Source organism: Apaloderma vittatum, unplaced genomic scaffold (assembly GCF_000703405.1).
Source record: "Apaloderma vittatum isolate BGI_N311 unplaced genomic scaffold, ASM70340v1 scaffold41034, whole genome shotgun sequence".
In the NCBI taxonomy this organism is placed as follows: domain Eukaryota; kingdom Metazoa; phylum Chordata; class Aves; order Trogoniformes; family Trogonidae; genus Apaloderma; species Apaloderma vittatum.
In genome coordinates, this window is record NW_009714029.1 from 3,346 (window position 1) to 17,274 (window position 13,929).

General features: G+C 40.1%; 1 protein-coding gene across 2 annotated transcripts; it reads left to right on the forward strand.

Moving 5' to 3' along the window:
• Positions 1-7,758: 7,758 nt before the first annotated feature.
• Positions 7,759-11,304, forward strand: ZBTB21 (zinc finger and BTB domain containing 21). Of its 2 annotated transcripts, XM_009868586.1 has the most exons (2): positions 7,759-9,340; positions 9,944-11,304. In XM_009868586.1, the coding sequence occupies exons 1-2, from the start codon at positions 7,759-7,761 to the stop codon at positions 10,933-10,935; spliced, it is 2,574 nt and encodes an 857-aa protein (XP_009866888.1). In that variant the 3' UTR covers positions 10,936-11,304. The 2 variants fall into 2 exon arrangements, with proteins under 2 accessions (XP_009866888.1, XP_009866887.1); XM_009868585.1 differs by having other exon boundaries at positions 7,759-11,304.
• The last annotated feature ends 2,625 nt before the right edge of the window (positions 11,305-13,929 follow it).

Sequence of the window (13,929 nt, forward strand, 5' to 3'; positions counted from 1 at the left end):
AATGGCTAAATTCCCTGGAAGCTCAGTAAGAATGGGACCAGATGCTTTCTTATAAGTACTTTTGAGGAATAAGAAAAAAATACATATTATTCATAGAGGAGGGTTGGTCGGTTTGTTTGTTTGTTTGTTTGTTTATTTATTTAAAATATGTGAGACGTTGCCTACCTCCAAATTGCACGTGGAATTTGAGGAAGCTGAAAATCTTCCATGTGCTATTCATGACCTTGTAAATCTCTTGTGTAAAAATCATGTAGAATTGCTAGTTTGTCTTCCCTGTTTTGCAGTATCCTGTATCATCTTCCCAGTATCTTCCCCATAATTAATGATGGCTGAATGAAGATGATGGCTGAATGGTGTTGGGTTTTTTAGTGGGTGGAAGATAAGTGAATTCACTGAAGCATAAGTTTCTCACTTGGTAATTTTTTAGGCTCAACTTTTATATTAGTTCTGCATGTTTCAGATTAAGTGTATGATTATTTTTTTTCCCCACATCTCTGGTTTTCTTGCAGAAACTTTAGTGTAAACACAGTTCTGCTGATAGAAAATTACCTTATATGAGTGTAATGGACTTCTCTTCCCAGGTAAAATATACTATGCCTGTAAAAAGCACTTTTTATATTAACAGCAATATACCACAATTAGGATTTGTCATTTTCACAATACTAGCAAGATTAAAAGCAGTATGTAGACAATATTTCATTGTGAATTGGGCCAGTTAAACAAGAAATAGTGGCTCATATAGCAGATGACTAAATATTACTCATTTTGGTAAGTATATCTCAGCATTACCAATAAAATAATAAAGTCAACCTGTAGAAAGAGTACAAGTATACATTTGCTGTGTGTCTCCCATTCTTCAAATTATTGATTCTATGCATCTCTTACCAAAAAATCGTATGAAAATTTTCCAAGGATGAGGTTTTTGTAGCTGTTTAAATTGTGTGGCCATCAAGCCTTCTGGTTCTGTCCCATCAGAGAGTTTAACGGCAATGTTACAAAATTCAAGAGAATGAAAACAGAGGAACCCCTTACGGAAAGGTATTTTTAAATATTTTAGTCTCTTGATGGAGCTTACAGCAATTTGGATGATGAGTTTCACGCCTTTCAGTTGAGGCATCAAGGCTAATGTTTTGTCCAACGGCATTCAATGTGTTTTAATCTTCATGGAACCTCTTCCAAGAAGAATCAGGAAAGCTCAGATCCAGGGCGTGTTCCTGCCCTCTCCCTCATATCCAGTCATCGTGCAAAACCCCATGGTCAGCTGGATCTGTTCAATGGTCGGACAGGTAGCCCTCCCTTGCTCTCCTCGCGGGAGCAATCCCCACTTAGACTGGGCTTGAGAGTAAGAAGAACTTGTGCCCTTAGCCGCTGCTTGCTTGTAAACAACGATGAGGAGGACAAGCAGAGCCTTGTGGTGTTACGCTGACATTTTGTGGCTTGCTACAAGTTGGGAGGAGCCGTTTGGAGTGTCAGTTGGTGAAACCAGGGGTATGACCTGAACATGGAAAGTAGCCTCTAATTTCTAAGAGAATTTCTAGTCTTTATCAGGTATCCTGGCCTGTATCAGGAATAGTGTAGTCAGCAGGAGCAGGGAGGTGATCATGCCACTCTACTCAGCTTTGGTGAGGCTTCACCTTGAGCACTGTGTCCAGTTTTGGGCCCCTCACTACAAGAGGGACATTGGGGTGCTGGAGAGGGTACAGAGTTGGGCTGCCAAGCTGGTAAAGGGCTTAGAACATAAGTCTTAGGAGGAAAGGCTGAGGGATCTGGGGCTGTTTAGCCCAGAGGAGAGGAAATTGAGGGGACACCTCGTCGCTCTCTACAACTACCTGAAGGGAGGTTGTAGAGAGGTGGGGGTTGGGCTGCTCTCCCTCGTGGAAAATGTGATAGGATGAGGGGAAATGGATCCAAATTGCACCAGAGGAGGTTCAGGTTAGGAAGAATTTCTATACTGAAAGGGTTGTCAGCCATTGGAACAGGCTGTCCAGGGAGGGGGTTGAGTCATCGTCCCTGAAGGTGTTTAAGAGACTGGTGGAGGTTGCATTGGCGGATGTAGTTTAGTAGGTTGATAGGGCTGGGTCAAAGGCTGGACTTGATCTTGAAGATCTCTTCCAGCTGAAGCTATTCTATGATTCTATGACTGCTAATTATTTGTCTTTAGTAGAGGGTAGAGAGACCGCAGTATATTATGAAATTTCTTGTTTTCCTCTCCCTAAATTTCTGCTCCTGTGCGTGTGGAGAATAGTTGGAAGATAATACATCAGTTTCACACACTGATAAATACATTATTTATCCGATTTTATGCCTGTCTTTGTACCAGTGAGTCTCTCCATGCTGCAAACCTACTGGAAATGAAAAACATTTGTCTTCATGGACAAAGTTCAGAGTATTGTCTTCCTGGTTAAATCCAGGAAGACAGAATCCCTGAACTTGCATCAAGAAATTACTCAAATATTTAGTTAGATAAAGATTATAGAAGTGCAAACAGTCTTGCTCTGCAGGTTTGGAGCTTTTACATATAGCTTTTGGGTGTGTGTCTGTGTAAATATATATGGACTGTAGGAGAGTATGTTGCAACAGCTGCTGATTGGAGAAGAGGCACTTGATAAACTGTCAACCTCAAATAATAAAATGCAGCATAAGGTCCTTGAGTAAAAGTTTAGGTGGTGTAGGCTCCTTTTGCATCTGGACTTTTGACGAGTAATGAGACTTTTTCCCTCCTTGTGCCTGAAACAGCACATGAATTGTCAGAGCCATCAAATCCTGTGCAAAGCACTCACAGCTGAGTGCAACATTCCTGCATTTGTCTGGGGAAAGCTCAGGAAGTCACTTGTATTTCTTGGCTGAGTTTTATAATCCATGTTTTGAGTGGTTTTTTTAGTGGGTTTGCCCCTACCCCACTTCTTATGTATGTTTTCCCTGTTGAAAGCCCTGTTCGGTCTCTCTTGACGTCTGTCTCCTCTGTTCGTTTCCTCCTCCTTCCTTGTGTTCTCTGCTTCTCGCTGCAGTTTCTCACAGCCCTGGCGCCTCCTTGCTGCAACGCTGCATCTCATTAAGTGTTGTGGAACATCATGTTTCCCACTGCCACCCCCAACATGCCATTAACATAGCTTTAGCTGACAGCCGTGTCGTTATGATGTAAGTCAACAGGCAACATCAACATTTCATTTCAATTGCTGGTGTGTTTTCAAGTGTAAGCTATTAGGCTGAAATTGTTCGCACAAATATCTGCCTGATGTAAAGTCTCTGCATCGGTAACTTTGTTGTTCTTGAGGGTGAGGTTTTGGATGGGCAAAGCTGATTGAACAACATGCTGACAAAAAATGGCTAGTTTCATGGCTTCTGTTGCTGCAACTTTGATGCTCATCTGATGACTCAGTGAGCTGATTAAGCTTCTAACCTGTAAAATAGCAAAGAGGTATAAAAGGCTGGATCGATTTTGTTTGTTTGTTTCCTACTTCATTTTAGGGAGCTGAATTGACTTAGAGGTGAAATGGGCAGCAGAGCTGATGAAAGGAAGAGGAGGGTACCCCAGGACTTGGGAGGAGGAGATGTGAGAGTAAGGGACAGAGGAAAGGAAGGAGGGCTACCACTTCAAAGGCAGGTAGCTGTTGAAGATCAATAAGCTGCTGGGCCAAAGACTAAGCTTTTTCACCTTTTTCCTGTGAAGAGCTTTCCTGAGTAGCTATTTCCTTTTTGCAGAAAGTAATTTTGAAACACTAGGTGTCTTTTACTATCCTTGCTCAAAAAGTAAGATAAAATAAATCTTGTACCAAGTATGGTGCTTAGGTTTCTGAAATCTAGTTTGCTGAGATCAGTGGAGGGCTGTTGAAGGTTCACACTAAAACCTCTCCTTGGCCTCCTGAAGGAAGGCTGCAGGGGCTCCAACTGCACTTGTCCTTCCTGGGTCTGGAGTCTTGCTGCTTCTGTTCCTCCTGAGGACCAGCAGCTCCTCTAGCACGTGGCACCTGAACAACGGGAGATTTTCTGATACTCTCCTATGGTTTCCTTAATGTCACCTGAACATCATGGAAGCACGCAAGAAAGCCTTCTTTCCAGTGAGCAGTGAAGATGGCTGGAAAAAGATAGTTGGAGAGAATAGAAGCAGATTATCTGGAGGAAAGGGCTTAGGTAGTTAATGGTGAAATAAGCTTCAGCTGAGAAAGTGTGAGTCCTCAAACACCTGGGATCAAATTGAGTATTACAAGAGTGACATAGCTCTGCTCTCTGTGTAATAGTGAGGCACATCTTTTGTGCCAGGGCTGAGGGCAGTCAGCCCAGTGCTTACTTTGCTGACAAAAAACTGCAGTAAGGAGTTCTTGTCTTCCTGTAGCTGCTCTGTTGTCACTGTTTGTTGCCTCTTTGGTTATGCCAATGTAATTTTTCCTGAGATTGTGGTTTAATGTGAAAAACTGACCAGCATTTGAAGAGCAACATTATTTTTTTTTTTGTTTATTGTCTCATCTGCTGTGTAATACAAGCCTGCAAAAATTTGTGCTGGCACAGCTGAAGCAGGTGTGAACTGCAGTGTGCAGCTAAGATGAAAGAAAAAAGAGAGCAGGACATTAATTTTGTTACTGAAAAGCGTTCATGTAGTGAAATTTTAATTCATGGTACATTTACTCTGATAATATTTGGGTGCTTTTTACATCAAAGTATTCCAGGCTTTCAGATAATCTGTGTAAATATCTTTAAATGGTTCTGCAAAGCAGTTCTGCATTTGTTTCTTAACGTATCATAGCTTGTTTTATTTCTGCCTGTTGTGTTTAAAAGCTATTAGGCTGAAAGTCAAGCACTTGAATTAGGAAACGCCAGGATTAAAGCTGCCTTTGCAGGATTAATTTGGTCCCTTGCCATTTGTGTATGTTGCAGCCTTGGTTACTGTTAAAGTGACAGTTACATTGCACCAAAGAGCTCTCCCTTCTCCACTGCCTCCGCAGAGGAGACTGTGCTTTGAGAGGGAGGATGCTTATCTCTGTCTTGTTTAATGTAATAAATTGAAGGTGTTCTATGAAAAAAAAAAAGGAGAATGTTGAAAGAAAGGTGGGCGACTGCTGGGTTCTGCTTTAGGCATGTAGATTTTACACCCATCTCTACTAATAGCGTTACTGGGTTACGATGGACAAAGGAACACATAGTAATTACATGGTGTTTATTCTGCGAGTGTCTCACACAAAACACAAGGCCTTGGGTAAAGCAGATTAAAATAAAATATTTGAAAACATTTCAAAACACTTGACTAACATACTTCTTTCCCAGTGTGTCATTGAAGTGTGGGTTCTGCAGCAGCTTCTCCTGGCTGTCTCTACAGTACTGCTTCAGTTCAAGTTTCCTTCATAAGCACACTGTTGATCTGTCGCCTCCATATACCATGCTGCAACTTGCATCCCAGATGAGTCACTTGAGTTTGCAAACTCCATTTCTTTCAGATGAAGTGAAAGGAAAAGATGCATTCCTGGAGCACCTGGTATAATAACGCTCCAGGTGTTTGTGAGTGCTCAGACCATGACACTGGATTAGGCCCAGTCACACCCCATGACTTTAAATTGCAGTGGCATCTGCAAAGGAGAGGGGTAGTGCACCCCCTGCCTCCACAGTACTTTAAAGGAAACCATAGAAAGCAAAACAAAACAGATTGCTTTCTCATATTCACAGTAGCTTGACTGCTCTGCTCTTTTTAGGTGGGGGTGGGGGGATTATGCATTACAACTATCTGAGGTGAATTAAGGATAAATTAGTGTTTATGAAACAGCAATGCAAGGGGCACTGAAATGCTCGCTAAAGAGATTTGATGAGGAAACAGAATTCTGCTTTTGCAATTGCCGTGGCACTATTAACTCATTCAGTAGTTTCAGATGGAGAAGTGGTAGTTCAGTCCTATGATATGATCAATGCCCTGAGACACTTTGCAGAACCCTTTAATTCCGTTCTCAATAATACCAAAGTAGACTTTGATCACTTATTCATATCCATTATTTGTAAGATTTACCACCCTCATATGTTAATCAGGGAGTTATGGCTTCTTCATATTGTTTTTTAATCTGATAAACTTTTCAGTTTTGCTTGTAAGCTGATGGATAGCGAAACTTTTCTGATGTAGTAGCATACATCATGTATAGATTATATACTATCCTGGGTTAGGCTGTCATAGAGTTAATTTTCACAAGCAGCAGGGAGAGAACATGTCCAGGACAGCTGACCTGAACTAGCCAAGGGAATACTCCATACCAGAGTGTCATGCTCAGTATATATACTGGGAGGGCAGATTGCAGCTCAGAAACAGGCTTTGAATATTCTTTCATTAGTAGTATTGTTATTATTTCTTCTCTCCTTGTGTTTTCCTATTAAACTGTCCTTATCTTAGCCCATTAGAGTTTACCTTTTTCTTCTGATCCAAAAAACCCACCCTCCGTGGGGGGGGGGGGGGGTGTGAGGTGGAGGAGTAGCTGTGTGTTGTTTAGTTGCCAGCTGGCGTTAAACCACAACATAAACTAAAGAGGAGTTTCTCAGATCAGCTGTAAGGAGAAGATAATTGCTTTAACAGACACATCATCGACTTGTTTCATTACCACCATGGAGGAAGGTAGTGTAAAATTCTTACAGGTTAACGTGAACAAAATTTTAAGAGTGTCCATGAAAGAAAAGGAAATTTGATATTGGTGATTTCTCTCTGCAAGTGCATGTGCACAAATACCTAAATTTCAATTCATGCCACGTAAGTTCTTTGTCTAAACTAACTTAGAACCTGATTGTCTTCTTTCACTAGGATGTATTTAGGAGCAGTGTACTAGGTTATTGACATCCTGTAATACGGAGTGGGCTGTGTTTTGAGGCACATGGAGCATGGAGATTTCTGCACTGCTGTTTAATTTGTGCTTATTGAACCCTTGGATGCATCCAAGGGTAACCGTTCTTAAAGTATGGGTTGTGGACATGAAGTGCTCTTACGCTAATGAATAAAATGGCAAGCTTGGTTCTCTAATTGCTTTTAAGCTAGGAAAAAAGCAATGCAAGGATATTTCAGTTGTAATTGTGACATTCCAAGATCCTGTCAGTGCAGTTATCAGTGACACATGTTTGATAACTAGAAGTATATCAACTTTTTGATATACTTCTATATGTAAGTGTGAAACAGCACTTATTAAACATAAACAAGCATGGTGAATTAATCTAGATTACAGACAATAGTCCTGCTTCCTTCTCCCTTCTCAGTATTAATTCCCTTTCTATCATCCTATTAACAATGACAACAAAACCTTATTAATTTGTTTAGTCAGCAGGAGCCTGTCAGGGTTGCTTAGGCTCAGAAAGGTGACTTGGCCTAACTAAGCTTTAGATATCTGATTCAAGAGTTTATCAATGCAGCTGTCAAGATCGATCTTCAAAAGGCTAAAGCTAAGAAGAAGATGATGAAGAGTGAAATGATTGAACTGTTCCTTCACATAGGCAGGTGTATTGCAGAATGAGAACACAGCCCCTCTACCCCCAATTAGTTAGTTAGGTGTAAAATTTTTGGTAAAAGGTCAGTGATTACCAGTGTATTTGAAAGTGGGCACATGAGCTGGTTCTTCTTGTGCCTGTGTATCTGTTGGAGCTAACAGTGTTGTTTTAATTCCCATACCTTGCCTCCAGACAAGCTTTCTTCAGCACCATTGATGGTGGTTTAACCAGTTTATGAAGTTTACTTTAACAACAGTGCACACAACGCAACCTACAACTCTCTTCTGTTGTTTGTTCTTTTTCAGAAACATCGGAATCATGGAGGGGCTCTTGCATTACATAAATCCAGCACATGCCATTTCGCTTCTAAGCGCACTGAATGAGGAGCGTCTAAAGGGACAGCTGTGTGATGTTGTTCTTATAGTAGGTGATCAGAAATTCCGAGCTCATAAAAACGTGCTGGCTGCCAGCAGTGAATACTTCCAGACTCTCTTCACAAATAAGGAGAATGAATCTCAGACAGTGTTTCAACTTGACTTTTGTGAGCCAGATGCTTTTGATAATGTGTTAAACTACATTTATTCTTCATCCTTGTTCATCGAAAAAGGCAGTCTTGCAGCTGTGCAAGAACTGGGCTACAGTCTTGGAATATCCTTTCTTACAAACATTGTTTCTAAGAGTCCTCAAGCTCCTTTTCCAGCTTGCCCTATTAAGAAAATACTGTATCAAGATGAAGATGAAAGTAGTTCTCAGAAGAGAAGTGTTATTGTCTGTCAAAACAGAGTTGAAGCACAAGCGAAAAGTGTAAGTCAAACACAACATGATTTAAGCCATACTTCTAAATCTTCACCCTCTGTTGCTGTCAAAGCTAGCAGTAGACCACAGGTAACAAAACCAGCTGAAACCCTTCACAACTTATCGCTGACCGAAAGGAGATGGCTGAAAGAAAGCCCCGTGAGCTACGCCAAGGTTCATGAAACTTCTGGAGCTGTGGAGGATCAGAGCAGAGGCGGTTTAGTGAAAAGGAACACAGTGCTGCCTCAAATGCCTTTAGCAGAGAAACAAATTGCAAGCGATGAACCAGGAAGCAGTGGTCAGCTTTTAAGAGGAAAGGCTGCAGAGATGTCATTAAAAAGACCGCGTCCACCAGTCTTGTCTCTGCGTGGCACATCAGAATCTACATTTGTGTTGCGGGAGGCAGGAAAAGGAAACGGTCAGGGTGAAGACAGGAATTTGCTATACTACTCAAAGTTAGGGCTAGTAATCCCATCGAGTGGATCTGGTCCAGAAAACCAAAGTATTGACAGAAGTGGGCCACTCGTAAAAAGTCTCCTTCGAAGGTCACTGTCCATGGATAGCCAAGTCCCTATTTATTCACCTTCTGTCGACTTGAAACCTTCACAGGTATCATCCTCCTCCTCACCAGGGACTAATGATTCCCAGAAGACATTTAATGTTGTATCTCAGAAGTCATCCTTGAAAGAGTCATCTGAGAAGTTAGTCTTAGATGAAAAACCACAGTTAATACACCCACATCGCCTTAGGTCTTTCAGTGCCTCTCAATCAACAGATAGGGAGGTCGCTTCCCCTCTCACAGAGGTGCGAATAAAAACCGAACCTAGCAGTCCACTTTCAGAAAAAAAAGTTACAGTGGATGGAGCTCCGGTGCCAATGAATAAAGACTTCCATTTTAAAACAGAGGATGATGATAAAGAACCAAGTAGACTTCCAGCAAAAAGGAGATTTCAAGCTGATAGAAGACTACCGTTTAAGAAACTGAAGGTGGATGAGCAGGTGGATGAGCAGGGTTCTCCTGGGTCAGAAGATAACTTTGAGGAAGGCTCAAGCCCTACGCACCTTGATGCTGATTTTCCTGATTCTGATGTCAGTAAAGATGAATACAGCGAGATGGAAGAAGCAAGACCAAATAAAAAATTTAAATGCAAGCACTGCCTTAAAATTTTCCGATCAACAGCAGGTCTTCATCGTCATGTTAACATGTATCATAATCCAGAGAAGCCCTATGCTTGTGACATATGCCACAAGAGATTTCATACAAATTTCAAAGTGTGGACGCACTGCCAGACACAACATGGAATTGTGAAGAATCCCTCACCAGCTTCAAGTTCGCATGCTGTTTTGGATGAAAAATTCCAAAGAAAACTGATTGATATAGTGAGAGAGAGAGAAATTAAAAAAGCTCTCATCGTTAAACTAAGGCGTGGCAAGCAAGGTTTTCAGGGACAGTCTGCTTCCCAAGCACAACAAGTCATCAAAAGGAATTTGAGATCGAGAACCAAAGGAGCCTATATTTGTACCTACTGTGGGAAAGCTTATCGTTTCCTCTCGCAGTTTAAACAGCACATAAAAATGCACCCAGGGGAGAAACCAATTGGAGGAAATAAGGCTCCTAAGCAGAAAGATCATATTCATATGGAAAGTTCAGTAGAAAGCAAAGAAGTTTATCATTGCCGTCTCTGCAATGCTAAGCTCTCCTCACTTATTGAACAGGGAAATCATGAGCGACTCTGTAGAAATGCTACTGTCTGTCCTTACTGCAGCCTTAGATTTTCTTCTCCAGAGCTGACGCATGAGCATGAAAGCAAGTGTGAATACAAGAAGCTTACTTGTCTGGAGTGTATGCGTAGCTTTAAATCATCCTTTAGTATTTGGCGTCATCAAGTTGAAGTTCACAATCAAAACACAATGGCTCCATCAGAGAACTTTTCTTTACCTATCCTGGATCACAACGGAGAAATAACTAGTTCGTCAAGGTTGCCTCCTCAGTCGGAATCCAACAAAATGAACAATTTTGTGGCTGCAAAGGAGGATGGTGTATTCAGTGATTCGTCAGAACAAATAAATTTTGATTCTGAAGATTCCTCATGCCTACCTGAAGACTTAAGTGTTTCCAAGCAGTTTAAAATCCAGATCAAAGAAGAGCCTGCGGATGACATGGAGGACGAGGTCACCGAAACGAGCAGAGAACCTAAGGAGGTAGTCTCCAACAAAGATGCTGGTTTGTGGCCCTGTGAAAAGTGTGGGAAGATTTTCACCGTACGCAAACAGCTGGAGCGTCACCAAGAGCTCCTGTGCTCTGTGAAGCCGTTTATTTGCCACGTGTGTAACAAGGCCTTCCGAACCAACTTCCGCCTCTGGAGTCACTTCCAGTCTCACATGTCACAGGCCGCAGAGGAGTCCACAAATAAGGAGCCTGAGATATGTCCACCAGCTAATTCCCCATCACCACCACCCTTACCTCCACCCCCACCCCTCCCCAAAATTCAGCCTTTGGAGCCCGATAGTCCGACGGGCTTGTCCGAAAGCTCCACTGCTACTGAAAAGCTGTTCGTACCACAGGAGTCGGACACGCTCTTCTACCATGCTCCACCCCTCTCAGCAATCACATTCAAAAGACAATACATGTGTAAGCTCTGTCACAGGACTTTCAAGACAGCTTTTAGTCTCTGGAGCCATGAACAGACTCACAATTAGCTTTACCAGATACCTTAAAAAGCTGGTTTGGTGGAGGGTCTGTTCAGGATCTCAGATGTATGCCATGTAAACTAGCAACCTAAGAGGATCAAAACGATGACGACAACAACGAAAAAATCATGGAATTTGTCATGCTGCTTGGATTTGAAGATTAAGGTAAACTAACTTGGTTAGTAGGTAGAAAGCAAGAGTAATTTAAAATACTGTGGTCTGGGATCTAATGGTAACAGAATAATTTTTATTTCATTTAACATTGAAATACGAACACATCTGGATTGTATGCATGGATCTTCATCCTGTGATGTTGGTGTGTGCGTGTGTATTAAATATAAATTTATATATTAAATGAAAAAGCAACAACAATTTGGATTCTAACTGTGAGTTTATAGTAGTGAAATACTGTAACCAACTTCATTAATTTTATTTTTTTTAAATAAACCAACACACAAGCTCCATATACATAGTTGCCATGCACTTGCAATTAGGGAGGAAGTGGTTGGAATGTCTTGCTGTACTGACCTTGGTCTTAGAAACCTTTAGCAATAACAAATAAACCTCAAGTTTGAATAATCCTGATGTTATTGGATACGAATGTTTGATATTTTAAGGGAACATAGAATTGTTTTGTTGTTACATGGAACTTGTGCAAATTAAAATAGAATCTAAAGTCAGCAATATTATTACTAAGATTTTATATAAAAAGTAGCAGCAAGCCTGCTTTCAGCCATTAAATTATAAGTTTCTAAGGAAAATCGGGGGAGGGGGTACTTTTGCTTTATATAATGTCCCAAAGACTACTTTACTATAGATACTTCGGTAGCTAAAGTCATTTTATTATCAGCCATCATAATGCAAATGGTACTGTTTATAATATGAACTAAGACTGAACGGATGTCAGATGAGTTTCCTCATTTTGTTTCCACTATTTGTACAACTGTTTGTAATTCTAACTACAGAGGAATGTATAACTATTAAATCAAAAAAAGAGAGCTCATTAAGGGACAGAAGATTAGTTGTGTTCCTACACACAGTTATAAGCTTGGCCATGAGTACAAAGATGATTTAACAAAAACTAGAAATGTAAATATTTATATAGACACCTGTATAAATAAAGAAGTATGTATTTGAAATTTGTATTAAGCATACATATCCAGCTCAAAGCAGAGGAAAAAAAAAATCACACTACAATCACTGCATTTTTATGAATACAGCGCATAGAATATTTCTTTCTGCCGCTCTCTATCGTATGTGATGCCGTGTTGCAATTTTCTAATTTGTTGAAAATCGTGGTAATAGTGGGCTGCAGATACCCTGCGTGGTTCCATTATTTTACCTCAAGTCACAACTGGAACATTTAGTGCCAGTAGGATCACAAGATACTTTCCAGAAGCTATAGGAAGGGTCCAAAATTACTATATTGGTAAAAGAAATATTTGCCCAGAAGGAGGTAGTAAACTAAAGAGCGAAAAATTCTTCTGCTGGAATTTAAACTTAATGGGGTGGTAAAGGATTAAAGCAAACCTAAGTGACACAAAAGGTATTTATGATCCTGACCGTCTCTACCAGGTGCAGGGCAGGAGAGGGGGACTGCATTCGCTCCATGTGACGGCGTCAAAGCTCAGGCTGTGTTCGCTGAAAGCAACCGAGTTCAGTCACCAGTTTCAGGCAGAGCAGGAAGAAGGCTTTAATCCTTTATTTCCTTTTTTCAGCATCCAAATCTCAAAAGTTATAAGAATTGCAAGGTGACACTAAGATTTAGCAAAACTAAGCACAAGCGTGACTCCTAAGAATCTGAGGATGGTTAGTCAGGCACGATCAGGAGTAGATTTTTCTCAGTGAAAGCCCAGGTGTGCCACCATATTTTCCTCAACACATTTGGGGTTTTTTACTATTTTTCCTGTAAATTAAGTTTAAAAGAAATTACTTTTTTTTTCAGCTACCAAAAAATTTGCCTCTTCTGTTTCGTTTTTTATTAAAATCTAAACTTGTTACTAAACACTTCTAATAGTAACATGTTATTTTGTCCTCTTTCAGGCAAATTGTAGCTGAATATGATTACATTCATTTGTTAGAATATCAGTTAAACTCTTTCTTTCAGTGACATTGCAATTAAAACAAGGTACTAGTTTAATAGTGGCATTTCTAGTTATTGACTTCTTAGTCTACCTGATCAGACTGAATTGTTTTCTTACCAGAAGCAAATTCAAAATAAAATGGTTATTGTAATTAACCTGGTTTAGCAAAATCAGAAAAATGTAAAGCTTCACGAAATATCCTTTAAATGTATTTAAGAAATCTGTGCATATAAGTTATGAACGTTTTGGTAAAATGGTTCCTAAGTTTACACCAGTGATTCCTCTGCACAGCAGTCTGAAAGTTTATATATGGCCTTTTAAAAATCAGTGTGTTTTCTAGAGGAAAGCAGCAACTATTTCAGTTATGTCATAGTCATCTAACTTCCAGCTGGGATTCTGCTACGTGATACAGTGATGAATTCCGCACTTCTTAAATCAAAAGCTTGTGCAACATCTCTGAAGAAGCCTTGACCTTTTTCCTAGTATACTATGTATTATAAAAAAATTATATGATATTTTTGGTCTAAATAGCCTCCTAAGTTTTTCTTTAGTTCTTTTGGTTTGTTGAGGTTTTCTGTTTGTTTGTTTTCAACTTTGAGCGTGTTCTGTGGGGGTTTTTTGTTTTGTTTTGTTTTTTAATTCAGTTCCAGTTGTTTAATAAAGGAGTTCGGGATCTCTGAAGTTTAAATATGAGATGTTTATATAGCAGTTCTGGTTTTCTATTAGCTTTTATACAGTATCTTAAAAAGCCCTTGATAGAAGTGTTTATTTTGGAGGATACAGAATAAATATGCTTCCACTTATATAACTTTAATATATGTTTAAAAAGTTAAATTATGGAAAAAAATGTTAGTTGCTTCTTTATAAATAAAGGTCTTTTGAAGAGTGTCTAGTTTAGCCACAGCCAAAATAAAAGGCA

Excerpts from the sequence above, each read along its gene's own strand:
- ZBTB21 (XM_009868585.1), top strand. The coding sequence starts at position 7,759 with ATGGAGGGGCTCTTGCATTACATAAATCCAGCACATGCCATTTCGCTT.